This window comes from Rhodnius prolixus, unplaced genomic scaffold, assembly GCF_049639745.1.
Source record: "Rhodnius prolixus isolate KJV_2025 unplaced genomic scaffold, Rpr scaffold_17, whole genome shotgun sequence".
In the NCBI taxonomy this organism is placed as follows: domain Eukaryota; kingdom Metazoa; phylum Arthropoda; class Insecta; order Hemiptera; family Reduviidae; genus Rhodnius; species Rhodnius prolixus.
The window spans coordinates 2,706,279-2,733,729 of record NW_027411626.1 but is presented as its reverse complement, the minus strand read 5'-3'; the positions used below and the strand labels follow the sequence as shown (position 1 = coordinate 2,733,729).

The window sequence follows — 27,451 nt, the reverse complement described above, 5'->3', positions numbered from 1 at the left end:
TGCAAGACGCATCGCCTTGACTATCAATACCCGTTTCTTTACTTTCACCCACCATTCAGTTAAATTAAATTCAAGATATCACCAAAGAACACCACTAGTATATTTGTTTATTTGTTACTAAGGACAATGAACCAAAATATTACACTAGTAACATGTTAACTCGTCGTGAAAATTTATTAATGCGCCCTTGGCAAGAAAGGCGTTTTATATACCATCGGGAAAAGGTGTTTTTTTTTTAAAAAAAGAAAAAGTAAATAGATTTATCTTAGTTAAAATAATTATAAAAATAAACATTTATTTTTTTTTGCATAGGTTCAAACTGCTTTACCAGCTATTGACAATTCACCACCACCGCAAAGACCTCACGTGTTTTGTAAGCTGAAGAAGGTACAGAAAGAAGCCGAAAGATGTTCACAAATTGTTAGCGATAATTTCACATTATTGCAACATTTAAGTAATATTATGAGGACAACGAGGGTAGACCATTTCTGGGAAGAACCTCCACCAAAGTAATGATTATTCTTCTTATTTTTGTAATATTTTCTATAATTGTGAAATTAAAAGGTACGTAATTTGTGACAGTTGGATAGCTAAAGAACCGGTATTTCACGGTCATGACCGTAACAAGGAGTATCTGATCGTGTCAGATTTTTGAATTTGAGTGAGTTTACTCCGACTCGTTTAGAATGGTTAAAGCTTCATGCGCAGAACAAAAATAGGCCCCTTCCCGTAAAAAAACTAAAGTAAATATCAAAAATGTAGAATTGTGAATATATCGATAACCTTCAAAACGATTTACATAATCAGATTCATTGTTTTATTCTATTATCAGAAGATATAATTTAAGGGATTTGACGAAGCAAGACGAAGTATAACTTCACATTTGATTTCCAGAAATGAAATTTAAAGAAGTCTGAACCTAATACCTCAGCATAACTGGATAAGTTCAATAAATGTTAAAAGTTGGAAAATATATCTATTAAAAATCTGCTTACTGCAGTAAGGAAAAACAAGTTTTGTTAACTTAAATTTTATTTAAACACTACCATGTTTTTAAAGCTAAATGTAAATGGATTTATATTTAATGATAAAAAATAATTTGTAAAAATGTATAAACAAATCTAATATAAGTAATGAGTAACAACTTCCTTCATCTGATGAAATCTATTATTAGCTGTAAAGTTAACTAACACATCATGCAGCTGTTATCTCCATTAATTTCCTTAGTGCATAACACTAATTAGAAGAACATTCGCAAATTATTTACTTAATTCTTTTTATGCTTCCTTTTACCCGATCAGTAAGTGATTAACTAAAAGCGATAAGCGTTCGTAACAAACATTTTTCATATCGTGTTTTTCCCTGCAATATCCGTTATGAGGACTTTTGAATTCAATAGATCAATAGAAATGGTTTTTAGAAAATGGAGTTTTGGGTTTCATGTGAATAAATTGTCTTAAAAAAATCAAAAACTCAAAGGAAGTTAAATTTGAAAGCGGGAACGATGCGCGCGCAGCTAGTCCTCCCTTTTAATGTTTGTTCAAATGCGCGTATTTATTAAGTTGTATAGAAAGGCCCAACTAAATGATATTACAGGATCTTTAGAATATGGGCAAGGCAACTAAAGAAGTTCATGGATCTGAAACCTGACCGGCTTCAGAAGATTCAGACCCCGTTAAAATGTTGTGAAAGAGAAAAACATTTTCCAAAACTATTCCAGATAGTTTATTAAATGAAAATTATTCTATTCTTATTAAATATTTCTTATTCAATCAGTTTCTTGCAAAGAGTGGGCGTATACAAAGTGCGAAGAAAGGGTCTGAGAAGAGTGAAAACAGATCTTAGTGAAGAAGATCAGCCACACTCAAGAAGAGAACGATGTTATGGTTGCAGTCCACAGAGGTTTCCAAAAGTGGTGAGCTAAATATTAGATAATATATTGTAATATATACATTATATTTTTTTGTTTAAAAGTGTTAGGAAATAATCTAGATTTGTTGTGTTTATTTTATTGTTTTTTTGAATAGGAAATTATACCGGAAGAAAGAATTCCATTTCCTCCACCTAAGGAAAGGATTACTAGGAGAGCAGAAACACCACCAGATTGGGAAAAACAGGTTGGCTGGACTGCTTTTTCAATATATGTATAAATTTAAGATGCAACAACATCTGAAGTCATTGGCGCCTGCAGCTTTTTTAAGTGCATTGCCAGCCTCTGAACATTGTTCCCTCGTTACAGAGAACACTATCCATCACTGTAAAAATCCTCTTTTCCAATGTTCCTTTCTATTTTAGAAAGACTCTACAAGTGATAATATCAACAACTTAGTCTAAAATTAGGCCCACAATGCTTTCTGCATTCTTCTTACATCAATTACATAATGTAAGAGGGATAGGACGAGAAACTGCCCAGAATCCTGGATGTATGGTAGGTTTTGTATAATTTCTGACACAGAAATTAAAACAACCGTAAAAGTGATGAAGCAGAATAAGCTGATATAAAGTACTTCATTTATAGTAAATCTTTTATTAATAGTGAAATTGAAAAATTAAAATAAAATAGTCTTTAATTAAAATTCTAATATACTTCTCTTGCAGTATCAATTTCGCTGTTCTGAAGATCGTCCAGAATTTAGAGGAAAAGTTTGGAACAGACCAGAAAAGCGAAGCTCCATTCGCCAACATGTGGACGTAGAAAAAAGACAACGGCGACGTAGACGCAAACGAGAACTAATGGAAGAGACGCAAAGTATTTACCTTTCAAAAGATGGACTGACTTTAGCCGTTAAATTTCCATCCAGGACGGAAGTGTTGATGACAAACCAAAGTGGTACAAGGGTCCTAGAAAGGGAACTTTGCGAGTGTAAATCCTTTCCTAGGAAATTTTCCAAATTAGGAAAATCCAGGAGTGAAACATTAACACTGAAAAGTCCTGATAAACTAGAATACGATCAGCTGGAAAAGGAAATAGAAAATGATACATTAATTAATACATTAAAGGAGGTTGCAAAGTTGAAGATTAATGAAGAGCAAGATGAAGAAGAACTAAGTTCTAATGATGAACAGAAATCATTGAAAGCCGAAGAAAGTTTGGAATTAGCAAAGAGCGAAGAAAAATCCGACGAAGAAACTGATAGTTTTTTTGATCAATTATTAAAAGAAGAATACAGAAAGACCTTTGAAATGGATGAGGAAGAAGAACCAGTAGAAAATTATTCAAATCAAGTTTCATACGAAGAAAAGTCCGTCAAAGAAGAAGCTGAACTTACTAGTGAAGCGGCAGAGAAAGAAGAAAATGGATCTGAAGAGCAAGCAGAAATTCCTCCAACTGAACTTCAAGAATACATAGGAGAAGAATATGAAAAATCAAATTCAGATGAAATTAATTTTGATTTTTGGGGTCTGACTGAACAAGAAAATGGACATATTGATAATAATGTTCAAAAAGAAACCGAGGAGGTAGTGAAAGAAGGGATTGAAGAACAATCAAAAGAGGAAAGCTTTGGGGAACTAGAGGAAGATGAATTAAAAGAAGATACGCTAAGTAAAAATATGGTGGAAGTAGCCGCTGATGAAATTGATACAATTATCAGCCAAGACTTTGAAGAAACACAATGTGAAGAAAATATTAGCGAAGAATCCGTTCAAGAAAAACAAGAGGAAGAGGAAACTTTTAAAGAAACTGATAATGAGGAAGAGAATACTAATAAGACAATAGAAAAAATCTTTGAATCTGTTGAGAATGTTATAGCTGAAATAAAGGAAGAAGACTGGATGGACGAGCTGGACATTGATCTAATTGAATCTATGAGAGAAAATCAAGAATCTAATGATGAAAATGTTCAGTGAGAAAAGTGAAGCAGAAAATGGTGAACCGAAGAATCAGCTGTGAAGTAATTTAATAACCATAGTACGCAAAAAAACATGATAGATATTGTGGTTAGCAAGGCAGGTTTCCAGACAGGTATCTTCTTTTCTCTTAAAAACAAAGAAGGTTTATGATGATGTCCCCCTCTGTCTGGATTCATTATTGAATTCCGACCATCAATAATAATGACGCCATAATAATAAACTCCAATTCTGTATGCTGTAAAATCGCAATTTTTGTTTTTCCAACTCTTCCTTCAAATTTATTATCACTTGATATTTTTTAGACGGCGGAAATTTAACTTTTGTGCCTTGGGGGGGCGGCACTTTAGAGAAATACTTCAAGTTGCAGTTCTCATAGAATTCTTTAGAAAAAAACAAAACAAAACAATGTTACCAGGGCAACGAGGATTCCAATTTTTTATTTTACTAAAAATAAAAGAAATAAAAATTGGTTTAAAAACCAGAAAGTAAGATGGAGTTCAATAATCTAAAATTAATTAATTAATTAAATAATAATTTTGACAGGCTTAGCACTGAAGTCACTTTTAATAGCCTCTATAAAACTTTTTCACTTGCTGCAGATTTCCTAAAAAACTTGTCTGCGTCATTAAAAGTCATTGCGTCAGAAGCCTTGTTTTTTTTATCCAGGAGCTAAATAATTACGCAAATTCAGTCTGTCCATCCTGCTGTATCCCCTGCTTTTTCCGAATCATTGTAGATCGAACTTCTACTTCAATAATCTAAAACAAATTAATCGATTAAAGATAACAATTTTATTTTTAGATTACAAATAAATACCGTATGCTAGATATTATAATGTTACGTCTAAACGAAGTTACTAATTGATTAGGACAGAACTTAGCGGGCTGAAACCACTCGAATTTTAGAAATAAATAGATACTAAAGGAAATAGATTTGAAACCAGCAGGTCATGTTGTTCTGCTAAGAAAAGGAAATTACATTAATATCTATAATTTTCTCTTTTAAACAAAGTTTCTGTTTGACTCTTTCAAAATACCAGCTATTTTCAAGTACTTTCTACTATAACGAATCATTGGTCTAAGACAGTGGTCGGCAAAGTGCGGCTCCAGAGCCGCATGTGGCTCTTTGGATCCTTAAGTGCGGCTCTGGCACAAATATCCACGGATGCAATAATATTTTCATTTAAAAAAAAATTGGTAAGAAAAAAATTACATCTTATTTTGATAAATTAAAATTCTTCTATAAATCGAGAACATGTATAATTTTTTGTTTAAGTTAAAAGATAGATAGGTAATTAAAATTTTATATTGTTGTAAAAATACGTAACGAACATCGAGTTTAATTTTATTAGTTTTCGTAAACGTAAACACAAACCATGTACAAGCTACCGGCTGAAATTGTTCGTATGTTATAGCAGGTTTCTGGAATTTAAAAACAGCAGAGTAACTTTAGCATTTGTCAAAAATCCTCTTAATGCTACGATAACCGAGTTGAAATTTTCTCCTTTTGAAACTGACATTGGTAGCTTTGAAATACAATTGCTGTATTTAAATAAAAAACAAGGAGATATGGCGCTCTAAATTCGACCGTCTTTGTGTTGAATTGGAAATATTGGAGAAGAAAAAATGTGATCTTAGTTCACAACACAAGTGGGGTCAGCTTTGAATGACCTGGAGAAGGAAGACATGATCATTTTCAACGTTTGGAATAGTATTCCTGACTCTTACGATCAGCTGAAAAAGCTCGCGTTTGCTGTTCTTTCCCTTTTCGGTTCTACATATATATGCGAACAATCTTTTTCAAGCATGAACATTATCAAGAGTAAACTGAGAAGTCGTCTTATTGATGAGAACTTGGAATCATGCCTAAAATTAAAAACAACAACATACAAACCTGACTTACTCAAACTTTCCAAGGAGATGCAAGCACATTGTTCGCATTAATAAATATTAATTAAGTATGAAATTTAGTATTATTTAGTGTACTACTTATTTAGTGTAATAAAAGTTTACTAAACAAGCAGATTTGGCTCCCAATTTTTTTTTAAATTGTTGTAATGTTCATATTTGGCTCTTTGGCTAATAAGTTTGCCGACTACTGGTCTAAGAAGTCAAATTGGTTGAATAACTGGCCGGCCAATTGTATAATGATTATTCAATAACGTTATCCAAATTCCGAGAAGAAGAATGAACACTTGAAACAGATCTTAATGTCCACAAAATTGTGCAGAGTCACTGAAAAGATCACTTTGATAATTATTTATTTATTTTAATCGTAACTTAAATATTTCAAACATATAATTATAAGATAAACTTATTATGTATTATTTGTACAGTTTTTCACTTACGAAATGACAGTTGCCTATAATTTGAACTGTAATATTTATTAAATTACTTCAGGTAATAATAGTAATAAATGAGAATTTAATTGCCTTAATAACTTAAATCTCTATTACTTAAAATGAAACATAATTTTCTGTTTAAGCAATAATTAAAATTTCCATTTGACTCTTAAATAAATATCTTTATTCTGTGAGCTAATATTATTAATAATAATAAAATTCCTTTCAACAATTCTCAGAATTTTATGTAAATATTTAGTTAAAACGTGCAACCATGAAAATAAATTCACTTCAAATTTAAATGGAATCGCGTGACGAGAAAATTATCGTTTTGACTTGGCCAGGCTGTGGATCAAGGACATTAGTGCCCTAACAGGTCAATTTCTGGTTAATGTGGGACTTCACTTGGTTCATAGCAATGGTAGCCACAACAATTAGATCCCTTTATTTTGGATAACAGCGCAACGCAGGTCATGTTGGCAATAATGAGCGGACGAATAAAGTCAAATAAGGTTCAAACAAACCTGTGCATGACTTAAAACGTTTCTGCGGAGTGACAAAATCATTCCTGGGTTCGCAGAAATATGCAGGTTTTGTTTGGTGAAAGAAGAGCCACTGATCTTTGGACTCTAGTTTGGCGAGGAATGGCCTGTGCAAGATTCTACAAATTGAACCCAAGAGATATAGATGAAATTACACTTTTATGCTGATATATCTAGTTGGGTATCATCGAATATAAGATCACTTTTTGCAGTGACTTTTTAATTTAAATTTTACATAATACGTAAAAAAAAAAAATACCTTATAAAAATTGTTTTGAACAATTTTTATGAACATGACTTTCACTTAGCGCAGTTTATGAAAGATATTTTCTTGAAACTTTGGATTTTGTGTTAAAGTTAAAAAGGTAGTTAACTTCAATGCCGTATATATCCACTTGATGGAAGATTTTTGAAAAAAAACAAAAATCAGTCCGAACACTCTTTAACTCTTTCTTAAAGAACTTTACGTCAATGAATTTTCTTGAAACTTAAAATTAAGAATTAATAAAAGTTTTTACATTCACTCAGCATTAATTATAATTAAAAAATAATAATTTCTACACAAAGATTACATTCCCGTTTTTGTACCTTTTATAATTTTCTTTATTATTAATTTAATTAAAAAATTAATCTATAATAAAAATTGCATAGGATTCTGGACATTTGAAGAAAGTAATCTACATGCTCTTTGCAATGTTAGTATTTGAAAGGTTAACATGTTGTGAGAGTATAACCTGAGGTTATAAAATTTGTAGAAAGGGTAGTTTATTTTAATTCTATGGGTTTTATTTATTTAACTTAGACGTCCACAATGGTTTACTACTTTGAAAGCAAAGGTTCGTACAAAACTTATATGTTCCATTAATTTTTTAAATTGAAAATTTAGTTAAACAAATAATGTAATGTTTCAGTTGTATCTCCACCTGTTACACTGTTTATGGGATTTGATAAGTACGAAAGTAAGTAATTGTTTCTTTCAGTATTTACACACTTTTATCCGAATGGAGTATGCGTATAAGCCAGCCAATACTTTAACATTTTATAGACGAAGATTTAATCAAATGGGGTTGGCCGGAAGATGTATGGTTTCATGTGGATAAGGTCTCTTCAGCGCACGTTTATTTAAGGTTACGAGAGGTAAGATGTATTAATATGCATCAATTTACCTTGTCAGATGAAGTGTGTATTTCAAAATTTGTTACAAAAAAAATGATGACACTTCGTGATTTGCACAGGGTCAATCAATAGATGACATACCGACAGCAGTATTGGAAGATGCTGCTCAATTGGTCAAGGCAAACAGTATTATGGGAAATAAAATGAATGATGTGGACATTGTGTACACTATGTGGTCAAATTTAAAGAAAACTGATGGAATGGAACCTGGACAAGTAGCTTATCATAAGGATAAAGAGGTTACTCTTAAAATATTTTTTATCCTCTGCTGCCGTAAATACTGATATACTTAAAAATATGATTACTAAGCTTCAATGAGGGCCGCCACTGTACACAGTGGTGCTAATGTATGTTTATCTTGGGAAGGATACATCCTCCAAGTCCGGAAAATATCGAGGCTAACGACTAAAATATTCTCTCTCTTAAACCCGTCTACAGTTATGCAAAGCACTCCCAAGGGATCAGAAACTTTGGTATATTCCTTTCCCAAATTTGATAACTTACTCAGCCCTTTTCAGGGAAAGCAGGGAGCCGGCAAAAGAAAGAGCCCTTCCCTTTATTCCTAAACTTCTTTTCTCGCCCTAGATGTTCTGAGGTTGGCTCCCCTTAATTAATATGAGTAGACTAAGGTAGTCTTAGGAAGTGGAGAGGAACTGGCAGTAATAGAACTCCCGGCATTCATCCTCCCTTTATTAAGAGAATTCTAGATTAGTAAATAACCTAGCTCACTTTAGGAATGTTTCTAGGAAAAGTAATTCAATTAAAACTTAGATTTTAAATAAATTCTTGGTCAATTCTTCGTACAGTTCCACAAACGATCTTCGCTTGCCTCTGTTCTGAGAGGTTCATTCGAAGGATAGTTGTGCAGTCTGCAGACTTTCTCTTCCTAAAGAAATCTGTTAGCAATCTCGCTACATGGTTCTGGTGCTTGTCTTGACATTACCTCAGCTGTTTAGGATCCAGGGCACACAGTGATATCTGCTTCCTGTATTCAGTTAATCTCCTACCTCCAGTGTCTAGTTAATTTCGACTGCATTCAACAACAAAATGAAAAGAGATTCTACTTATTATTAATGTAATAAATGGAGTAAAATTCGGATGTGTTTTTTCTGAAGCCTAGAAATTGATTATTCTCTTACATCTTGGGAAGGATACATCCTTCAAGTCCGGAAAATATCGAGGCTAACGACTAGAATATTCTCTCTCTTAAACCCGTCTACAGTTATGCAAAGCACTCCCAAGGGAACAGAAACTTTATGAATTTATGAATTACATGTAGCACTAAGGTTTTTTTTAAAAAATTTGTAATCATAGGTAAGAAAATTAAGGGTAGCCAAAAGAATAAATGAAATTGTGAATCGACTGAACAAGACTAAAAGAGAAGAACACCCGGATTTGCGTGCTGAAAGAGAGGCAAGAGATGCTCGCGAGCGGGAAGACAAAAAGCGTATCCAGAGGGAGCTCCGGGAGAAGCAGAAGGAAGAGGAGAAAAGGAAAAAAGAAGAAGCTGAACTGAGGTAAGTAATCTTAATAATGCCGTTTCAGTTAAGTATGCGCAACTCTTTGGGCAAACTCTAGAGCCTGGTTGAATGCTATCAGGGTTGAAGGGATGCATATCCTAGATACTTATTTTGGGATGTTTGGGATAGCATATTGGGATAAAGAGTGTAGTAGGGTATTTGGTTATAAGTTCCTTTTTCTTTCTAATACTTCCCTGGTGAGACTGGTCCTCTTAATTTGTGGGATAGAGCTCCCAGTACTCAGTAATCCAGAAGAGCGTTGTAGGATAAAGTGAGTTGCTCCAGAGAGTGGGATGTACCTATCTGGTAAACATTTATTTTGTAAACGTTTTCTTCAAATTTACAGAGTATTTCTATCAAAACTTCCTTTTCAAGTTGAGAAATTAATTTTCATTTATTTAATATTTTTTAATTTGCATTATTAAAATATTTCCCGTTTGCTTTTAATGTAACCAAAAAATTTGTGTTCAATGTTTACATTAGGAGTTATACAACATTGATGAAACCAGAAAATATGACTTCCAACAAAGATGGAAATGATTCTGATGACTTTATGTAAAATATAACTTACGACGATGATCAAAATATATTTTGATTCGCCAAATTATGTAAGATACATCATACACAGGAATTCCATTAAAAAAGGTTAGAATTAATATAAAAAAGTAATGGATTTATTCGATGGTGAAAATTCTGTATATAAGAAACTATGTATAATATCGTTAAAATTGGATATTTTTGTTTTAATTCTTCCAAGTAAAAGAACTTTATTTCTTCAATAGTTATATATTCTTCTTTTTTCAGGCATCTTTTGTTTTTAATAACGAATTTCTTTTTATGAAAATGTTAATTGGTACAGATCTATGTGAAATAAAGATAAAACTATGTTTGAAGACTTATTTTTATTTGGAAAAGTTATTTTCGATTACTTAAAATCGATATGAATCACTCGCATTTACTTTCCCTATCGATTTTCTGTTCAAACTTGGAATGTTTACTAATTTTAGTTGAATTTAATTTGAATTCTCTAAAATAATCTACTTTCAAAGAAAGAATGGCGTTTCAGAACTATGTTGATGCGGTAGATTCTATCTGATTGGAGTAGTAAAAGTACAGAATCTAAAATAAAAAAGATCGTTCATCATATTCACGCTTCTGGTGCAGCGGTTTTCTGCTAACTCGAGATTATTTAACAACATATTTTCTTTAGGGACTATTTTGGGTATTTAAGAAATTAGTAACTCGCTGGGTTTCTTAAGATAAACACATTTATTACAAGTACTTATTTATTTTAACAAAACTGATTAATTATTACATGGAATTTTTGTAGCTCAGGTGCATCTGTAATATTTAATTTTTTTTAACAAAAAAATCTGAAAAATCAATTTCATGCTGACAAGTTCTTCTACGTTAATGGACCATTTGGTGAGAGCGCTTAAAACTTTTAAACTAGGCTAGGATTAGTCTAGTTTTATTAACTGTGTTGTTTGTTGAGAAATCATAAAGGAAGGAAGTAATGATAGAAAACGATTGCCACTCACTACTCGAGTTTTGACAGTTCACAGACTTAACTGTGGAATGCAAAGGGTTAATTCACTATAAAATTCACATTATTTTAGTCATTTCTTCAAATCTATTTTCTTCAAATGAATGAAGTATAGCAACTCGTTAAATACTAATCAAATAATAGATACGATTAGGGCCATCCATTAAATTATAATGGCACCTAATACCAGTGGTCCTCAAAAAGTTTGTTTCTCGGAAACATTGGTGGGTTCGTAAATTCACTTCTTCTTTTTCATGAAAAATAAATAAATAAATACAAAAAAGGTAATAACACCAATAATTATATCCTATTAAAATTGTTATGTTATTCAGAGGCGACAAAAACAAAAACTACAGGTGAATTGAGAGAAGCATCGGTCAACTATCTAACTTCATGTTTTAGATCAGCGTCATCATTAGACCAACTATCGCTTTCTAGCAAGACTGCATAATATTATTTCTGTTACACTTGTTTCATGTTAAATTAAAAGAATAGGAGGGAATAAATCATGTTTCTGAACATAACCAAACTATGTGAAATCTGCATTAGGTGTTGTTTGACAACAGATTGAAATAATAATTAAAATTTGAAAAATAACCTTCAAAGGATTTCTATCAAAAAAGAAGTATTCCACGACAATTATATGTTATAAATAAAAGGAAAAAAAAACTCGAAAATATAAATAAAATAAAAGTAACAGATTCAAATAACAACAATGCAACTTGTTTTGTTTTTTACCTGATTACTTACTCAATTTACAGGGTTGCGCAAGAAAATTTTCAAGTGAAATATGTTCCGATATTCTTAAAATCGATTCAGTTCCGATTCTTGCCTACCTTTTATTCATATAGATGCAAAAAATGCACACGTAGAAATTGTAGAAAACAAGATAAATTTATTTAGGTACAATTTGTTGTAGTAAATAAATTTGGTAAAATAATTTGAAAGAATTAAAATATAATTTACAACAAAAATCAAGGAAAATAAATTACTTAATTAGATTTGCCTAAATTTTTACTTTATACTGAATACTTAAGATAATAGTAGTAGTAAAAATTCACAGCCTTATGTATTTAAATTGATACACAATCCGATGAAAATTAATAACAATACAATTTACAATTATTAAGTTAAAATTAAAGCATTTAATTTCACCAGGAACATAAGTTGCAAAAACATGTGTTTTGACTTTTTTTGGATGTCTTTATAGAGATTCTGCGACGTTGTGATGTAAAATCAAGATTGGTAATATAGTATGCCTTAAATTCAAGTAATATGTCCGATTCTTCAGACACATTTTCTCAAGGATTGTGTAACGTACATACCAAAAAGTCACATCACAGACCAAAAAAATTGCTACCCATGTCAATTTCCTCTACAAGCTCTAAACCTGTATTGTATTATTGAATGTATAAGTTAAAACTTGATGTTATTTGACTGAAATATCATCAGTGATGTTTAGAGCCTTGGATGGTTGGAGAAAATTTCGAGATGTAAGATTGAGAAATTCTCAGTGATGGGTACTTATACTCTATCTCCTAAGGTGAACCCTTAGATTTAAACACAAATGTTGACCGCTTTCAAAGCATTTTTAATCCATTTTGGTATCTCTCTGTTGGCATACATTTTCGCCATGAAATCTTGAACAAATTCAGGAAATTTTTGATTCTTGATACTTTCTCCCATTCTCCTCATTAGTTTCATCTAGACAGGGAAAAAATACAAATAAAAATGTAGAAAAAAATATAAATGTATTTAGTTGACGTCACTATGTAAAAAAGAAGGTAATTTTGAAAGATATGACGCCTCAGCTTCGCATAACTCTCATAAAATCAATTTTCTTGAAACGAATTTCAAACAGAAATTAAGAACAATCGTTTAAAAATTAATTCTTCAAACTAAGAAGGCTTAAATTTTATTACATTCTCCCTAATATTATAGGTGGTAAAAGCATTTCAATTAATTCTTTAAAAAGAAATACTAGAGACAATTTCAAAATACCGCTTTTTGGGTGAAAACACTCTCTAACAAAATTTTACCAGAAATAAAGCTTTCTTAGAAATGAAAATTTTTCTGAAGAAATACTATAAAAGTTAAATTTCATCCAGTTTTTTGATTGGAAAACTGGAGTTGTTTAAGGAGAATTGAGCTGATTTCGAGAAAAATTGTGTAAAAAAATGAAAACCCCTTTAATAATGATGTACATCCAGCTATATATAAAGTTCAAAGAAGCAATGGGCAAATTAGAAATTCAACTACAGATATACAATTACCTGATAATGAACATTGTGTACTGTTAAAAGATGACATGCCACAGTCTCCACGGTGACGATCGTGTGCAGATATGCTCTTGTATATCTACGACATGTGGTACATTCACAATCATCTTGTATAGGACAATAGTCTTTGGCATATTTCTTTTGTTTCAGATTAATCTGACCAGTATCTACCAAACCGCATCCGAATCTCTGCAAAATTTTTTACTAAATAAACATTTTTTTCTGCGCAATTGTAATGTATGTTTTTTATCTAAAACAAATTCAAATTAACCCTTCAATGCATGGTACAGCTGTTCAGCTGCATACTTTCTCTTTAAATCATTTTTGAAATGGTTTATAGCATGAAGTAGAGCCAACTTTCAAGTAGTTTGACATGACCAAATATGTCATATACAAAAAAATGTATTTAAACAGCCACTTTTATTTTTGATGAGAGGGATCGTGAAATTTAAGCCATGAAAGGTTAAATGATAAAATTTACACCCAAAAATAAAAGTGTACGTAGCTGTAAAATCTAAAAATTAAAACAATTACATACAGCAGTTCTGGTTGGAAAGACGCAGTCAAACATGTCAACACCCAGGGCAACACAAACTACAAGATCCGCAGCAAATCCAACACCCATACAGTATCTGGGCTTTTCTTTTGGTAAAAGTTCAGTGCAAAGATGCACGATTCGCCAAAACTCATCTTTCTCTTCGCCTCCACTAAAAAGTGTAACTCTTTATTATTAAGAAAATGAAAAAAAAGAAAAAGAAGAAATCAGTTATTACTCTCAGCTCATTTTTTCTCTTCTTGCCATTTCACAGATCGACTTTACACATATTCTTAAAGCTGAGTAAATAAATAATCTAATGAAATCCATATTTAATTCATGTTTCTGATTTACCTTAAGCCTCCAATTGCGAATCCATTCACTGGTCTCTTTGTCAGCTGTTTAGCACATTCGATGCGTAAATTCCTATCAAGACCACCTTGAACTATTGGAAATATGTTTTGATCTTCTGGTCGTCCATGAGCAGAAATACATCTGTCTAACCATCGAATGGTCCTGTAGATATACCAGCAACCTTAAACAATGAGCTCAGAATATTTTTTATAATAAATCTATACTGGCAGAAGTATCGTCAAAACGCTACGGTAAATAAAATAGAGAAGCTGTCTTAGATTGAAAGTGAAACGGACGTCGCTTCTTCTTGAAACTCAAAATTTGAAACTACCGCATTGAATCGTAATGACTGACGTAAGTGCAGCAAGGTGGACGACCGATGCTTTATTTTAAACGTAACAACTAGAATCCACAGTAAAATATTATTTTATATCCTGTGTTCACCTTACCTGTTCATAGCCTCTTCAACTCTTGGCCCCACTGTGAGCACACTCACTACGTCGTCCAATTGCATTATAATATCGGCGCCAATGGCGTTTTGAATTTTAATAGATTCCTCAGGAGTCAACTTGATTAATGACTCTAGTAAAAAAAAAAAAAATACCATGTTAAAAATCAACTTTTAAATTAGATATTTCAATTTACTCAATAGTATTTTAATTGTATAAAACGTAGATTACATAAAAATTCAAGAACTGTTCTTCTCTGTTTTACGTTAAATTCCCTAAAAACTACATGATATTATAATTAAGCACAGGTCTCATAGGAGCCGGTATGTGGATTAAACGTAAGGCTGAGAATATCAGCTTACTGTTGGGGTGTCTGACGACTGTTTTTCAGGCAGACGTCATGGCGAACCTAGAAGTTTCTTCTCTGGCGTAAGCAATGAAGGCCCTAGATAAATCACGAGTGTTTATCAACAGAATCATACGGGGGCAACTAAAGAAATACCAACTTACTCTAGTGCCCAATCGAAGAGATATTTGTTAAGCCTAAAATATTTTCATTTAGTTTTACTATTTTATTGTTAATTTCTACCGGAGTAAAACCTTTTTTTTTGTTAACATATACCTAATTAAAAGAAATATTTTACTTACCATCATAAGGAGACTTAAATAGTACACCTTGTTCATCTATTTTAGCTAGATCATACAATGAAACCATTTGGAAACCACCAGAATCCGTTAAAAGTGCTCTATTCCATCCAATAAATTTATGTAAACCGCCGGCTTTCTTGAGTAATTCAGGTCCCTGAAATGATAATAGCAATAAGCGAAAAGCTTCATGAAAAACTGTGTTAATGATTTTTAAATATTCTGAATAAACTATTATTTAATATTTCCTTACTGACAGGTTTTGTCCCTAAATGATAGGTATTTCCAAGAATTATTCGGCAATCCATTGTTTCAAGTTGATCAGGCAGAAGTCCTTTGAGAGTACCCTAAGATTAGAAAATAAGAATATGGGTAAATTACAAAAAATTTACTAAACGAAAAGAAAAGGTATAACACGGTTCTTGACATTAATTTTTATTATTAGACGAAGGACCTTTATAAAGGAACAGCTTTTTTTTGGCTTTGGGAGAAAACCGCAAAAAACGGATGTCAAGGATGAATTTCATCAACTTTATTAATAGTATTTTGTTTTTATTTGTAGTATTATGAAATTTTAGTAAACTTTGATACTTTACAGAGCATCCATTTACCACGAAAACCTGAATCATTATAGATGTAGATCATTATAATGAAAAATACTCGTAAAAAGGATGAGAGATGTAGAAGGGCATTGTAGCTGTCAAATTTTAGGGTAAGAAATGGAACTGCAATAAATTTAACAATGTAAAAGAAGAAAGGAATTTTAGCTAGTATAAAATAAAAATTGGAGCAACCTTCAAAAGTATTTATCGTTCTCCAATTTAAACATATCTCACGAATTTTACCGGCAAGGTTAACTGTATTTTACTCAGTTTTGAAAATATAATTTATATATGACACCAATACTTAATTTGTTAGACAAGTTATCAGCCTATATTCTGACCTTTGACTTAATACATTTAAAAATAAAATTTGAAAAAGATTATTAACATATGAATATACTAAATATCTCTTATCTGATATATCTGTGTTCTTTTATTCATTATTTAAAGACGCGTACGTAAAGAAAAAAAAAAAAAGAAAAAAAAAAGATGTTTATATAAATTAGAATGAAAGACCAACTGTTTGAAAGAATCGTAAACAAACGGCAGTACACGTGGATGTAATATGATCAAAGCAGGTAATTTACCTTAGTGCCAACTGGCATAAACACTGGCGTGTCGACGGTGTAATGTGGTAATGTCATTAAACTTGTTCTAGCTCTTGAAACATTACATTCAGCCAATATTTCAAATGTTAAAGGAACTTGTCTACGCGTTGGAGAAGCTGCTGAAGACATTTTGTCGATGAGTGAGCTGGCAAACCTAAACATTACTGGGAAACAAGTCATTTAAAATGGCCTCTGCCAATGACGAGTTTCTACACGGAGAAGATTTGCCTCCCGTCACCGAATGGATACCATTAAGTTTAACGTTTGTCGAATATCCAAAAGGTATGCAAGTATCCATTATTAATTAATTTTTTAATCAAACACGATATTTACTAGTGAGTTAGGTTAGCTTGAACAATAATTTCAGTAATTCAGTTTCAGTAATTCAAAACATGTTAGTGATTTTTAAGTTTTTATTTTTCAGTTATTGCTAGATGAAAACTATATAGTATTTTACATTTTATTCTACAGATATATTTGTAACATTTTATTGGTTCGAAAAAAACTTTTCGACACAAATCAATAATTTATTTCTTTTCTTATTAGTTATAATCCTTTTAAATTTCAGGCGATTGGATAGGAAAAATCTTAGCACTGTCCAGCCTCTTGCCATTAGGAATTATTTCAGGTTTTGTGGCATTAATACTGTTCAGAAGAGATTTGCACACGGTAAGTAGGTTTGCATTTTTATAAACTGTGTGTCATTTTATCTTTTTTAATTAAAAGCGATATATGTACATGAAAAACGTTAAACGAAACAAAAAAAGAAAAGTCTTGAAATATACAATTCTTTGTTTTAGATAATATTTTTTCTCGGAACATTACTTAATGAACTGATAAATATAGTTCTTAAAAACATTATTTGTGAACCAAGACCATTAGCAAGAAATGTTCTTTATACAGAGTATGGCATGCCTTCAGCACATGCCCAATTTTCTTGGTTTTTTGCAACTTATATTATATATTTTGTCTTAATAAGGTAAGATTTATGTTGAAAAACGATATATTTACTTAAGAGCTTCATTTACTTAAATATCTTTTAAAAAACATAAGTAGAACTTTTCAACTATTGCATTGAAAACTTTTAGGTTGCATCATATGAATAACAATACAACGTTAGAAAATGTGTGGAAAACTGTAATTATAGTGGGATGTGTTTTTCTTGCTACTGTTATCTCCATAAGCAGGTAATGTAATGTTTTCTTATGTTGGTACTCTTTATGTACGAACTATTTGTGTTCCCACGTAGATTTGTCGAAAGTTATGTTTAAAATTATTCAATTTTTCGAATATTAACTGCTCTTTTCTCATAAGAGTCTCAAATATGTTGTGTACGAAAGTTTGGATTGTTTTTATGAGCTTTGTTTTTTATGGTGTTAATCTTCTCATTAACAATTACTTCCTTTAAACCCAGCTTTATGAGGTCCTTTTCTCTGGTTTACCTTAGGTTGATGTTCGTAAAGCTTCTTCAATCTCTAACCATTTACCAGACGTCCTATTCATTCTAATTTCTTTGCAACTACATCCTGCTATACGTACATATATACCTTAGCCTTAAGTATACAATTATTTTTGTATTTATTTCTAGGATTTATCTACAATATCACACATGGAAGCAAGTACTTTGTGGCGCATTAGTTGGAATACTTTTCGGTACATTTTGGTTTGCGATTACTTATCTTATCTTCACTCCTTACTTTCCAGTGGTCGCCTCTTGGTAAGCACAAAGTTATTACAGGTTATTTATTTATTTATTTTTAAATGTACTTACATTGAAAATATTTTACAAAATTAATATATATTAAAATAATCAAACCAGCAAAACTTGGGCACTTTTGTTAGTTCTTAGTTTGATCATTGTCTCTTCCAAAGGTCCAAAACCTGTCAGGGATACAATAAGCATGCTGAGACGGATAAAATCAAAGATATCATTGGTTTCAATCATCATAGCGTGCATGTTTTTGTTGTTTCTAACCGATTTTGGATTTATGTGAGTTAAAATCAACGATACATATTCGAAATCGGAACCAATTATTTGTCAATTAAATTGTTACCATTAATGTTGATAAGTGCCAGGGTGTAGCACTATCGACTACAGAATTAATTTTTGTATCATAGTATCCATTTTTCTTGATGGCCAATTTTATTCTAGATAGTTTCAAATAAAGGAACTACTGATTACTGTGTAACTAAACAGAATTTAGATGATAAGCTCATTGATCTGAAGGCAGAAAACTTATAATTTTCACAAAATTTAATTGATAAAAATGAACTTTTTCATTGTGCACATCACCAGATAGATGGTTTCAGTTTCAAACATAATGATGCTGTCTGAGTTTGCTGTTAAAAGAGCATTCACAATTCATCTTCATACAAAATTCAAGGTTAACCAAGGAGCTAACTTTTCATGATTGTCTTCTACAAAATTTCGATTTAATATATTCTTATTTGTTTTGATCATAGACAGGTTGATCATAGATCGTAGACAGGTTATTCTATTTTCAAATTATGTTTTTACATTATGAGATGTAAAACTAAAATTTTAATTTGTTATTGTTTGTAATAAATAGATTTCGTAATAATCTAAACATTGTGACAGAGTTAAAGGTACGTTTAATTTTAAATCTGTGTAGTTTTTTTAAAAAATGGATTTGTGTTTGTTATCTCCACTTGGTTTAAAGTTATTATAAACAGTATTGTTCATTCTAACTAATCAAATCCTGTTAATTTCTGATAAAACATAAATTAGAAAGTGTAACCTTTTTTTTTAAATGCGCTTATATTCAGAATATCATTTTTTAACTTAAAAGAATGTATTATTCTTTTAAAAATATATAAAATTTATTTGAAGAAACAGGGATTTAAAAATAAAGTAAAAAATTGAGACAGAAAAGAAGCTTTCAAAAGTCCAGGTTATCTATGATCTAACCTGTATTTTTAACGATTGATAAAGAATACTCAAGTTTGTTATTGTAAAGCGACTTTGACTCATTCTTTTAACTACTGTTAACCATCTGGTCTTATTAAAAGAAAAATAGAATTCTATTGTGAGTTAAGAAAATTGAAGATTTTTATTTTTTGATTCTGTGATATTGGAACTCTGTAATATGTTAAACGATTTTATCGAGAAGTATATTAAAGGACACTGTTTATTGAGGTATAAGAGAGATTGAGGAAGCTGACAGACTGATGGCAGAAACACCCTAAATTTACTAAAATAGATATATGTGAACTTAAACCTCATCTTTTTACATCATCTTCTAACAAATTCTGGATAAAAAAGTTTTCGGTGAAAAAAAAGAAGCTTCTCGTTATGAAGAGATTTCTTGTGAGGAACTACAACAACGCCTGTTAAGCGATCCAACCAGGAAATTTATTAGAGATAACCGTGAAAGGCACAACCCACCCTTCTGTCAAAAAAAACTTTTTGATTACTTTATTCTATGATTAGGTTAAATGATGGAGGCAATCTATATGCGCAACTTCTGGTGAAATCTTACAAAAATGGAAAATGATCACAATAATTGTTTGTACAAGAAAGATAACGATAATATTTAAAAAAAAAAACATATCTTAGATTGTAATTTTATTTAGTTTTATGTTAAAAATATCGTGCATGGGAAAGTACATAATCTAAACCTGAACCATTTATCTTCAATCATTAATTGTGAACTAATGATTCACTTCTGACAAAAACAATATATACATTTTCATGAATCTCTTTGGTACAAAAAAAACTTTTAATCATTCTTATTTTATTCAGGTATGAAAACAAAAGAACGCAAATATTGCAATACTTTTCATTAAATGCCGCATCTGTTTTGCATACGTCTCATTTAGCGTTGAGATAAAACTTAAATTTTTTTTTATCTCCAGCAGTTAATGTAAGAGGTACAGCTAGTATCAATTTTATTGCTTACAATGAATTTAAAAAAAAAAAACAAAAAAAATTGTGCACGCTGAATAGGGTGATTTTGTTGCACTTGGGGTTTGTATTGTTGATTTTTTTTCCACTTTGCAGCAAGCCTGGTGAAACAATTAGGTATTATAAGGTCTGTCTTTTTTCTTTTTTTTAAATCTCTTAAGGATTATTGTGCCAGAAGTTACGACAATTAACAGAACCTCCGTAGAAACAGAATCTATTCTTACTTTTTCTATGTCCGAAACATGAGAAAATCAGTCAAGATAATCTGCCCAAAATAAGAGAAGATACCCATAAGAGATGGGCATCATGAATGAGATAGTATCTTACATAGATTAGCTCAAGTATGGATATCTAGGTTTGATTTAAATCAAGTGAATATCAATGTGATTTCAAATTTCGCATTATCTTATTAGTTGGTGTTGATGTTGAACATGGTATTGGATATCACGATATTGGAGGGGGAATATCTACCCTACTTATAGTCCTTTTGCCTTTTTTTTAATTTGAAACAGAGCCTTCTTCAAAAATACCTTGGCTGGGTAATTAGAGTGGAGGGATGAATTAAAAGAACTCGTGACTGTGGGCAACGTTACTTAAAGCTGGAGAACGTTGACTGAACGAGTTAGATCCTTAGGGATGGTGCTTTTTGTTGTCTAAATGTGGTTTTCATCTTTTGTTCGCTATCTTATTTTTATATATATATATATATTCCTCCCATCAGGCGCCACGGTAGCCGAGCGGTTATAGGCGAGACCAGTAAAGCTAATATGTATTGTTGGTATAGTGGGTACGATTCCCCGGTCTTAGGCCTTGGATTATATTTAATGCGGTTAATATGAGAAATTTATAGTAAAGTATGTTAGCTAGTCGCCTCCGTCCACGACACCTAATTTGGTAGTTGGACGTTAAGCCCCGCCTGAAAAAATTGGCGATTACTTTACTTTACTTCTTTTTTTTTTTACTTTATTTCTCCCAATCCTTCTTCTCTATCAACTTCAGTTACCCGTGCGTTCCATATTTGTGCAGGCTTGATTGATGGTTACATCAATCTCCTCCCATTCTTCTGTTGCTACAGCTCGTAAAATCATCTGTGTAAGTATTCATCCTTGACTGAGGATACCTTTCCTTAATCTACGCTCAGTTCCTCTTATGATTGCTCTATTTTCTGTCATGTTAGAGATTTTAGAAAATGGAGTTTTCTATTTTCTTTTAACTGTAAGAGTTAGTTTAATATCATTATTTGGGATTTTTGAATATCTAGTGAGATTAGTTAAACTTCTGTGATGTGAAATATAATACCTTTTTTTTTTTTTTTTACATTTCAGGAAAATCTCGGAGCTGTTACTAATACGTGACACCACGCTTATTCCGAACATTTTATGGTTTGAATACACTAACTCAAGACAGGAGGCAAGAGCACGAGGCCGTAAGTTAGTCTCAGTAAAGTCACAATGACATATGTCTTCCGTAGCTGGTGAACTACGCTTATATCTCGGCTCGTATTGGCCGACCAAGAGGTAGCGTACCTGTTCATCGCAGCGACGCCGCCATGCTCTCTACGCACTGCGCTTGCGCGTTAGGCCTGCCTCCAGTTCGGTTCGTTAACCCAAGAAAATAATTAATTTAATTTAATTTTATCTTGCGTACATTATCGATGTGTTTTAACTGTTTTGTGTTGTGTGTATAATGTAAATTTTACTGCTAGGAGCTGCTAAATTAATGTATCTACAAGGGGGGTTGGGGCAGAAATCTGAAAACTATTATGGCTAATTTTGTTTTTAATCTATTGTAAACTATTTCCATGTGAATACAAGAAACAATTAATATGTGCAAAAAAAGCTGAACTATTTTAGAAAAGCATGTCTTCAGCAGACTCGAACTGAAGTTTGAAATTGCGGGTCATTCGAGTAATTTAATCATGCGGGACGTGATATTTATACTTTCGCTTGACCCAATAAAGTTTCGAGACAATATTTTGATGTTGCCCATTGAAGTTTTTGAAGTTTCTCATTCACTCAGTGAAGCAGGCTCTCTCTCTCTCTCTCTCTCTTCTTCTGACGATTTCCTGACTCTTATAATATCCTTGTTGCTTACACCACTTCTACCTTACACCTCTTGCAGCACACTTCGCGTTTTATTGGATCAGAAACTCTGGATGAAGGCAAATATCCTTGTGGAAGAAAAAGCGTTTTGACAATAGATGGAAAAAACTATTGAACAATAAAGCAGAGTTAAAAAGCATAAAAGAATTCATTGAAAAAGACAAATGAGCAACAGAGATTTCATGATGAATGTGAGAAGATAGACTGCCATCGCTAAGAACTCTCAACTCTGCTATATTTTTATTATTATTTATTTATTAGTCTTCTTCATGCAGTCCATTTAGTTCATCTGAACTAACCATCATAAACCTTGCGAAGGAGTTTGCAAAACGGCTACATAATTCACTTTTGAACCTTCGTGATAGTTCGTTAAAGTCTTTTAACCTGATCCAAGAGGCTGGAGATTCAGAAAACAGGTTTTACATAATGGTATTTCCATAAGATACTCTCAGTGCTGACTAAAATATATTTTAACACTCCACAAAAAATATCCAGAATGAATTTTCTCAGAAAATGATTCAAAATAGCAAAATAGAAGAAGGTAGGAGAAATCATAGAAATGTAAAAAACCGCTATGTAAACCATGGTACTTCACTTCACTTGTAAATCTGGTTTTAGGATGTTCTACAATATCAGAATTTGTGCAACACAATTAACTGCGTTTATAAGGAGAACCAATCTGAAATGGTACTTTAGCGAGAAAAATATCCATCGCTCTCCATTTAATCGAATGGATCTGGGGGGAAAAAAATATGTATATCGATTAAAACAATACTATTGCAATGGAGAGTATAAAGTTTATAAAAGCTGTTGGAGCCATCTTTGAGAAAAATCACAAAAATCGATTCAGTAATGTGGTGTTTCTTCCGTTGTAGGATAGTCCATCAAACTCGATACTTTAGCTACTACATATTTAACCCTATTTTGTTATGTGTAGGACCCATAATCTTATGTTACACACCCTAATGGCCCTTTACAGTTTATAAAACTTTAGAATTGAGAAATTTTCTTTTCAAACTCTATTTTAGCGACCCTCCTGATAGTAAAAAAAAAAAGAAGATAGAACCCTACTCTAATGTAACAGTAGAAATCTATTCACTCTATTCCCAGAAGTATCCTTAATCGAATTTTCCAATTAAAAAAATGTTTCTAATAAAATATAGATGAATATAATTTTAAATAAAGTCGAAGGAGTCGTTTTCGTGAAAATCGCAAAGTACTTAAACCCTAGAACGGTGTTTTTTTGTGAGCATTTCCCTCGCACCAGACTAAAAATTTCCCTAGTAACTGTAGTTCAACTTAATTCATTGAACTTTTTGTCTAGCTGAACTTAAAACTTTATCCATGAAAAGACAGTGTGAGAGGTATGTTCGTTCATGCTAGGGTTGGTTAGCTTTATGAAAAATTATCGGTGATTGTTAAGATACCATCATTTGTAACCTGGGGAAGTCTACAGTGCAGGGTTTCCCCTGTGTTTAAATTCTATGTGTTTCGATTTGCTTCACATAGTTGATACACACAGAAAAAGAGAAAAAAGTTGAACTTTCGAAGAAAATTGTCCTTCTTTCTTAAAAAACCCCAGAAGAATAAGAAAAGTAGTTACTAACAACATTCCATAATGGAAAAAACAATAAGACGGGGAAATGGGAAAGCCGCAAATAGTGTTTTTTTTTTTTTTTTTTTTTACTATTTAAGTAAGGGTGGAATTGATGTTTTTTTAAAATAATATTTTGCGAAAAACGTCAAAATGTTTGCAGTTTGCATTTTTTTTAATGATTAAAGGCGCGCCAACATTTGAGTTTATTTATTGGCGCCCGGAGCTTTTTTTCCAGTGCACTGCCGGCCTCCGGACTGTGTTCTCTCGTTACAGACAAAACTGTCCATCACCGGACAGTGAGAAGTTCCTGTAAGAGGAGAAAATCTAAAAGTCAGCAGCTGGATTCGAACCCGGGATCTCCGCGTGGGAGAAATCCAATACACTAACCGCGTAAGCTAATTCCTTCCCATTATTATTATTATTTACAAAAAAACTGAGACTTAATTACAAACCCTATAAAATGAAAAGAAATCACTAAGTGAGGGGAGATGTTCACAGAGACACCGCAGTTGAGGTACAAAAGTGCGCGCGACACCTCTTCTAGGTTAAACTTTGTTGAAAAAAAAGGAGAAAAAATCGATACATATAGGGGCGTATCCGATCAATCGATATTTTCAAATTTGAAAAATTGAGGAAAGTAAAAATTAAGCTTTCTTCCATTAAACATTGATTTGTGTAATTTATTTTATTAATAAATTTATAAATAAAGACAATACTTCTCTGTATATATGTTATGGATATATTATATAAACAAAAACTTGGAAGTTTAAAAAAAAATCTAGATGTTGTACATATGTTTTATTTTCTTCTTTTTTTTAAAAAATAAGTTTTAGCAAAGTTAGCGTAATTTCTTATTAAATATAATTTATTGAAAAAAAAATAATAATGTGAATAAAATAATTGTTGTGTTATTTTAGTTTAATTTGTTATTAATAAGATAAATTTTGAATAACAAAAAATCAAAAATTAATTTGATTTATACGCGCACAGAGAGAATTGAGGTAATGTTGGTCCCCCTGCCAATTTTTATTTAACTTGGCCAGTATTTTTTAGCACTTTTTTTTTTAAATAGAATTTAAGATAAGGTTTGTCTTAAAAAATACAAGAGACAAGTTTTAGCCAATCCTATCTAAGTAGGTAAAAAATTTGAAACCGAAACAGTTGTTTATGGAAATGAACCTACTTACTTGGTTGGTTTGATGAAACATTTTTAGAAAATCTCTTGAGTTTTTTGTTATTTTACTTGACAATAACCTTTAAATTATATTGTTGGTTGTTCGAACTTTACTAACAAATTTTATTTTAAGTATAATATATAAATTTATCTAGAACACTTAAATACGATTTGATTTTTTTTTTTTTTTCTCGTTAAGTGCTAAAATATCTGCTGATGTAAATCCACACAAGAATTTTTCTGATCGCTGTTTACGGAAATTGAATTTTCTTAAAAGAATTTGTACTAAAAAGATTTATTTTCTTCTTCATTATCTTTTGGCATTGGTTTTTCACACCATGCAGTCATACTAAAAAGAATAAACTGTGTAAAAAAATCGCTAAAAACTCTGTATCATGAAATGGCACTTGTTCGCCTAGAACTTCTTCAGTTTAGAAATTTTATTTACAATCACAAATTCCTTAAAAATTATTTAATTATTAAAAACACTTGAAATGCCTAACCATCATTATCTCCTTTATTTTATTTTACCAAGAATTTGAATGAAATAAACAAAAAATAAAAGAAAGAACTGGCACATCTTGCTCTTTATCCTGTTTGAAATCGGCCATCTTTAATTTTTTTAATTTACAATGGCCATCAAAATAACAAACTGACCAGCTTGTAAAAAAAAAAAAAAAAAAAAAAAAACTACATTTATTTAAAGCTAAGGAACTTAAAACTGATATTTATGCAGAAAATACAAATAAAAAATAATACAAAAATCCAAAATGCAGAAAAAAACAAAATCTAAATTCTCGTTCCAGTACTTTCTGTTACGTAGTATTGGATAATAATTTTGTAAAAAATTAAGTATAAAAGAAAATTTATTTATTGACAACCGATTTTTTTTATTTATTACTTTATTACTTTAATTTTAATTATAGTGAAAATAATTTTTTTTAAATTAAAGTGTTCCCTAATCAGTTTTGTGTTTTAATGTACATACATTTGGAATAATGTTTAAAATTTATAATTCTAGGCAACTAATAAATAAATAATTAAAAGCAAATTTTATTGTGAGCGATTTGAAAGAAAAAGAAACTCTTAAGTTTTAGATTGGTAATAACGTAAAATAGAATTAATATAGGATTGCTTAAAAATAACCTTAAATGGTAATTTAAAATATGAGAAAATTTAAAATAAATAGAATTTTCTTTAAAAATTGAAAAGTTTTCATATATGTATAAAAAGAAGTAGAGTGCCTTTTTGATTTAATAAAATAGAAAGGGCATTTAAAAGAAAAAAAATTTGTTTTTTCCCATTTTGGTAAAACATTTTATAAAAATAAGCCTTTATTTTTTACAAAATAAGAAATTTAAAATTCATTCCATTCTTAGCTTTTTTTTTTTTTTTAAATTAAAAATGTATATTTATACATAATATTTGTATAAATAGTATGTAAGCAAATAAAAACGCACAATTAGATTTTAAGAAACCAGATATAAATAAATAATTAAAAAATATACATTATAATTTTTTTTTTTTTTTTGCAATTATAAATAAAGTGTCGAAAAAGATTGAAAGTGAAATTTTTGTGATCACCTTTTTTAATTATTAATGTTGATGTATTTATTTTGTACATTTTTTGTAAAAAACATAAAAAGGTAAAGCAAAAAACATATTAGGATGAGTAGTTTTACAAGAAAAATACAAAAAATACCAGCGTTATTGTAAAATAAAAGTGTTAGTTTTGATTTTTACCAATAAACAAAAATTAAGTAAAAATAATAGTAATATCTTAAATTTATTCATTCCTTTTTAAATTATAGTATTATTTACACAATACGAGGCGACCAGATATACGAGGGTCGTTTGAAAAGTCCGTGCAAAGTCAGAGAGCTAGCACTACTGGCGCGTATCGAGGTTATGTTTAGTTAGTAGCATCTCTTGGAAGAACACACACCAAGTTTCAGCCAGATCGGTCTATTTCTTTGTGTTTAGCATTCGTTTGAATCGAGGAAGTCGAGTGATTTTCAAAAAAAATGGACGAGAAAAAGAATTTCGTGTGTTGATTAAACACTACTTTATGAAAGGCAAAACGCCTCAGGAGACTAAAGAGAAGCTTGATAAACATTATGGTGACTCTGGCACCTTCGATTAGAACAGTTTATAAGTGGTTTCAAAATTTTCGGCAGTGGCCATATGGGCACAAGTGACGCTGA

The 27,451-nt window shown here is 31.1% G+C and overlaps 4 protein-coding genes and 1 long non-coding RNA gene across 9 annotated transcripts; 3 read left to right on the top strand and 2 right to left on the bottom strand.

Moving 5' to 3' along the window:
* The first annotated feature begins 5 nt into the window (after nucleotides 1-5).
* On the top strand, nucleotides 6-4,254 carry LOC141459610 (uncharacterized). The gene is made up of 5 exons (XM_074138849.1): nucleotides 6-224; nucleotides 313-509; nucleotides 1,777-1,915; nucleotides 2,028-2,117; nucleotides 2,599-4,254. Exons 1-5 carry the CDS (start codon nucleotides 153-155, stop codon nucleotides 3,847-3,849), a joined length of 1,749 nt encoding a protein of 582 aa, XP_073994950.1. The 5' UTR covers nucleotides 6-152; the 3' UTR covers nucleotides 3,850-4,254.
* A 227-nt stretch (nucleotides 4,255-4,481) lies between these two features.
* Nucleotides 4,482-7,410, bottom strand: LOC141459617 (uncharacterized). Its single transcript, XR_012461529.1, has 2 exons — nucleotides 6,995-7,410; nucleotides 4,482-4,610 (listed from the first exon to the last, which is right to left on the bottom strand). It is a non-coding gene; the product is annotated as an uncharacterized lncRNA (long non-coding RNA).
* Nucleotide 7,411: 1 nt separating this feature from the next.
* LOC141459616 (coiled-coil domain-containing protein 25) lies at nucleotides 7,412-10,324 on the top strand. Of its 2 annotated transcripts, XR_012461528.1 has the most exons (7): nucleotides 7,412-7,571; nucleotides 7,647-7,694; nucleotides 7,781-7,872; nucleotides 7,971-8,150; nucleotides 9,226-9,428; nucleotides 9,915-10,076; nucleotides 10,236-10,324. XR_012461528.1 is itself a non-coding variant. In XM_074138865.1 (6 exons), exons 1-6 carry the CDS (start codon nucleotides 7,547-7,549, stop codon nucleotides 9,988-9,990), a joined length of 624 nt encoding a protein of 207 aa, XP_073994966.1. In that variant the 5' UTR covers nucleotides 7,412-7,546; the 3' UTR covers nucleotides 9,991-10,324. The 2 variants fall into 2 exon arrangements, 1 of the variants encoding a protein (XP_073994966.1); XM_074138865.1 differs by having other exon boundaries at nucleotides 9,915-10,324.
* A 357-nt stretch (nucleotides 10,325-10,681) lies between these two features.
* Tgt (tRNA-guanine transglycosylase) lies at nucleotides 10,682-26,145 on the bottom strand. Of its 4 annotated transcripts, none has more exons than XM_074138856.1 (8): nucleotides 25,261-26,145; nucleotides 15,497-15,586; nucleotides 15,243-15,396; nucleotides 14,595-14,727; nucleotides 14,146-14,307; nucleotides 13,795-13,963; nucleotides 13,251-13,445; nucleotides 10,682-12,681 (listed from the first exon to the last, which is right to left on the bottom strand). In XM_074138856.1, exons 1-8 carry the CDS (start codon nucleotides 25,279-25,281, stop codon nucleotides 12,535-12,537), a joined length of 1,071 nt encoding a protein of 356 aa, XP_073994957.1. In that variant the 5' UTR covers nucleotides 25,282-26,145; the 3' UTR covers nucleotides 10,682-12,534. The 4 variants fall into 4 exon arrangements, with proteins under 4 accessions (XP_073994957.1, XP_073994956.1, XP_073994958.1 ...); XM_074138855.1 differs by lacking the exon at nucleotides 25,261-26,145 and adding an exon at nucleotides 16,429-16,629; XM_074138857.1 differs by lacking the exon at nucleotides 25,261-26,145 and adding an exon at nucleotides 16,034-16,173.
* Nucleotides 16,591-22,628, top strand: LOC141459615 (dolichyldiphosphatase 1-like). Its single transcript, XM_074138864.1, has 6 exons — nucleotides 16,591-16,731; nucleotides 17,018-17,118; nucleotides 17,250-17,428; nucleotides 17,538-17,636; nucleotides 18,038-18,166; nucleotides 21,700-22,628. Exons 1-6 carry the CDS (start codon nucleotides 16,635-16,637, stop codon nucleotides 21,827-21,829), a joined length of 735 nt encoding a protein of 244 aa, XP_073994965.1. The 5' UTR covers nucleotides 16,591-16,634; the 3' UTR covers nucleotides 21,830-22,628.
* Nucleotides 26,146-27,451: the final 1,306 nt, after the last annotated feature.

Bases quoted from the DNA above. Each gene is read 5' to 3' on its own strand.
- LOC141459610 (XM_074138849.1), top strand. From the start codon at position 153: ATGTTAACTCGTCGTGAAAATTTATTAATGCGCCCTTGGCAAGAAAGG. The intron at 225-312 runs GTGTTTTTTTTT...TTTTTTGCATAG, and splicing joins TTATATACCATCGGGAAAAG to GTTCAAACTGCTTTACCAGC. The intron at 2,118-2,598 runs GTTGGCTGGACT...CTTCTCTTGCAG, and splicing joins CACCAGATTGGGAAAAACAG to TATCAATTTCGCTGTTCTGA.
- LOC141459616 (XM_074138865.1), top strand. From the start codon at position 7,547: ATGGTTTACTACTTTGAAAGCAAAG. The intron at 7,572-7,646 runs GTTCGTACAAAA...GTAATGTTTCAG, and splicing joins TTACTACTTTGAAAGCAAAG to TTGTATCTCCACCTGTTACA. The intron at 7,695-7,780 runs GTAAGTAATTGT...AACATTTTATAG, and splicing joins GGGATTTGATAAGTACGAAA to ACGAAGATTTAATCAAATGG.
- Tgt (XM_074138855.1), bottom strand. From the start codon at position 16,629: ATGACTTGTTTCCCAGTAATGTTTAGGTTTGCCAGCTCACTCATCGAC. The intron at 14,308-14,594 runs GTAAGGTGAACA...GTATATCTACAG, and splicing joins GTTGAAGAGGCTATGAACAG to GACCATTCGATGGTTAGACA. The intron at 13,446-13,794 runs GTATGTAATTGT...AAAATTTTGCAG, and splicing joins TCTTTCCAACCAGAACTGCT to AGATTCGGATGCGGTTTGGT.
- LOC141459615 (XM_074138864.1), top strand. From the start codon at position 16,635: ATGGCCTCTGCCAATGACGAGTTTCTACACGGAGAAGATTTGCCTCCC. The intron at 17,119-17,249 runs GTAAGTAGGTTT...TCTTTGTTTTAG, and splicing joins TCAGAAGAGATTTGCACACG to ATAATATTTTTTCTCGGAAC. The intron at 17,429-17,537 runs GTAAGATTTATG...GAAAACTTTTAG, and splicing joins ATATATTTTGTCTTAATAAG to GTTGCATCATATGAATAACA.